General features: G+C 51.5%; 1 protein-coding gene across 1 annotated transcript; it reads left to right on the top strand.

The window, feature by feature from the left end:
• Positions 1–829: 829 nt before the first annotated feature.
• Positions 830–1,555, top strand: LOC122150723 (basic proline-rich protein-like). Its single transcript, XM_042781989.1, has one exon. The coding sequence runs from the start codon at positions 830–832 to the stop codon at positions 1,553–1,555; it is 726 nt and encodes a 241-aa protein (XP_042637923.1).
• Positions 1,556–3,322: the final 1,767 nt, after the last annotated feature.

The raw sequence follows: 3,322 nt of genomic DNA, 5'->3' as shown, positions 1-3,322 counted from the left end.
AATTAGCAACTGTTTCTGCCGAGCTGGAGATCTGTTGTAATAAAACTTCAAACCCTAAGTCAATTAATTCCAACATTTAATTTAGAGTGTTCATTTCACCCCCAAGGTGTTTTATCTTTAGCTGTCTTTATCTTCTCTTTAGCTATGTATGTCTAAATTTCAAGGATTTCCCCCAAAGTCTTTAAAAAAAAAAAAAAAAAAAAACACACCGCATAACTTTTAAACTTTAACTGCTGCTTTTTATGCAGTCCTTATTCAAATAGTTGCTAAACAATCTGTTTCTGGTATAGGCCCAATGCACTTAAGAAATTAAGATTCCTCCTTCCTCCCAGAAGGAATGACTCAAATTAAACAGGCCGCTGTTTAACCTAACGAAGGTGCAACTGCACGAGGTCCAAGCTCCCGCTCCCCGTGTCTCTCTAGCTACCAGGCTCTGTGCAACCACTCATGCGCCTTCCAAGACCAACGTGCGGAGCTGCACATCCTACACCTGGTGTTTGATTACCGTACTACTTTTGGAGACTGCAGTTTGGTTTTCTGCAGAGATCCCCAACACCAAAAATCTCATTGTTGGAAACCGAATGGAGGAGGGGGGACCACGAAGGAAGACACACCCCTCAGGGAGAGGAAGGGATAACTTCCCCCGTCTGAAGTACGGTCCAGATTTTCCCTAACTCTCCCCTCACGATTCTTTCCCAGCTCCAACCGCCCCCATCCCGACCTACAGGGCGGCGGGAGCGGGTGCCAGAGAAGGGACGAGCGCTGGAGAGCCGATTCCCTAACTATCTGAAGGGAGCGGCGAGGACTGAAATTCCAGCATGGCGTAAGCATGGGCCAGCTCCGGCCCAGGGACACCACCGTAAACTCGCTCCCTCCGTTCACCGGTCGAGGAGGCGGTAATCCGCCTTCCCTCCCGGGGCCGTCAGACCCAGCTAAAAATAGGCTCCTCGGTCACCCCAGGGCCCTCTCCTGCCGACCTCGCCCTCGGGAGACGTCCCCGGGGGAGTCCTCGGCTTCACTCAGAGGAGCCGCGGCAAAACCGGGGTCGGGCCCCGGGCGGCCCGACGAGGCTGAGGCCGCCCCCAAGTCCCACCCGGCTCGGCATCCTGGTCGGAGCAGGAGCCTGAGGCCTACCCAGCGATCAGCGTCCTGGCCCCGCGGCCGCGCCCCCAACCCGCCCCGGAACCCAGCGGCCGACGCCGCCCGCCCTCTACGGCCTCCGCGGCAGGCGCCAGGCCCAGCGCGGCCTGCTTGCCCTCACCCTACGCAGCCGGCGCGGCGCGGTGCGGCCGGGGAGGAGACGAAAGCGCGACGGCCGCCGCGGGCACTGCAACCCGGCCCGCCTGCTCCGAGGAGCCACCGCCACCGCAGTTGCTCAGGTGCCGTCGCGCCGCCCGGCAGGAAACAGGAGGCTTCGGGGCGGGGCGGCCCCGGCACGTCTCGGCGTCTGGGCCGGCGGTGCCTGCAGACCGGCCCCTTAAAGGGACAGGCAACCCTCGCGCCCCGTCCCCCGCGCATCGGCCACCCAGCCGGATGTCCCTCAGCGTCTGCCTAGCTCAGGATTCTGAGGTTTTCCTCCCTAGCTAACGTTCCCCCAGCTGAGTTGAGGATGGAGAAGCAAGAGTTTGAGACTCGGCGTTATCCCCTTCACACATTAGCCATGCTTTTTTTCTGTTCCCCCAAAGCTGGTTTCGTCTCGCATGGACCTCCAACCTAAGCACCACCTGACTCGCGATACTGATTGTTTTTTTTACCTTATACTTTAAGGTGCTATAAGGAGCTCTGGGGGCATAGTGGTTAAGGCATTAGGCTGCTAACCAAAAGGTCGGCAGTTCGAACATGCTAGCTACTGTGCGGGAGAAAGAGGAGGCAGTCTGCTTCCATTAAGATTTACAGCCTTGGAAACCCTATGTGGGAATTATACTCTATCCTAAAAAGGGATGCCCGTGGGTAAGGTGCCAGAATTCACTCTGCTTGTCCTGGCTTCCACTCTAGAAAGCGTAAGAAAACGAAATCCTCATTTGGTTTCTCTGTCTGCAAAGTTTCTCTCTTTGATTTCTCTGAAGGGCAACTCTAGCAACAAACGTAAAGAAAACCTAGAAACGGACCCGAATAAATGGATGGGCAAATACTAATGTGTCTGCCAGCTGGTGGCCATTCAATAAGCCACGATAGATACGTTAACTAGAAGCTGCAGAGGAAAGGAGAGATCGACCAGGATCCCTGCTTATTAGTTGGCTCTTTACTAAAAGGATGTCAGGGACTTTCCTGTTCAGCTGGGCAAAGGAGATGTGTTGACTGTCATTACTTATTGTTTATCAGTCTCTCTCACAGGACACCAGGCACTGCCCAGAACGCACGCAAAACGCTCCACGCACCCCTCCGAGGCTGTGAGAGCTCAAAATGATCCAGATGTTTCCAGAGTGTGTTCAGAGAGACCTAAAATTAGAACTCACCACCAATTCCTCCTTCATCCCAAAGAGAAAAAGAGAGAGAGAGAGCAGGAGCATTCTTATCAAGGAGTAAAGAGCAAGAGCCATAGGCTGGTAAAAAAGTGTTACAAATTTGTATTCTATTTGTTTTTGTCTTGTCTTTTTAGAGTACCTCTAAAGTACAAATGAAAACGGAACATTGTGTAGTAGCCTGAGATGTTGAGAATTCTGCCAGTGTTTATTTAGCACTATGTTCTCCAAAGTCTACCTTATTTTAGCTCCAGAAGTGTCCTCTTTTTCCTTTCTCAGTAGGATTACTCAGCCCCTCAGTGGCTTCAATGCCCGCAAAGCAATCTGCATCTAAACCGCTGGCTGCCTTCTGAGCCTGCCCCAGAGGACCAGGCTTTGTAGGATGAAGCCTAGTCTCTCAATGCAAAGGGCAAAATGCATTATTTCTTTAATTACGCTTAAGGGTTCTTGATTAGCTTACAAATGAACGCTTGACTTTCCTAAGGTGGTGGTTGTTGTTGTTGTGTGCCGTGGAGTCGGAGCCAACTCATAGCGACCCCTCCTTGGGTTTCCAAAGCAGTATCACTACGGAAGTAAATTGCCCCATCTTCCTTCGGAGGAGTGGCTGGTGGGTTTAAACCGCCAGCCTTCTGGTTAGCAGTCAAGTGCCTTTAGCCACTATGCTACCAGAGCTCTAACTTCCTAAGGTTAGTACTAACGTTTTATTGACTTTAGTACAACCACAGGACACTTTAGACACAGTAATATTTAGGTACGTTTATAATTAAGCAATAAGTGAGTTTAGGGACATGTTTTCCCTAAATATACTACTACTTCTAGTCAGGGAGTTTTTGTTTATGTGTTCCACATTTCGAAACAAA

This window comes from Orycteropus afer, unplaced genomic scaffold (genome assembly GCF_000298275.1).
Source record: "Orycteropus afer afer isolate SDZICR_OR568_19922 unplaced genomic scaffold, OryAfe1.0 scaffold00214, whole genome shotgun sequence".
Taxonomy (NCBI): Eukaryota; Metazoa; Chordata; class Mammalia; order Tubulidentata; family Orycteropodidae; genus Orycteropus; species Orycteropus afer.
The sequence above is the reverse complement of the archived record's forward strand: the minus strand, read 5'-3'. Positions and strand labels throughout refer to the sequence as shown.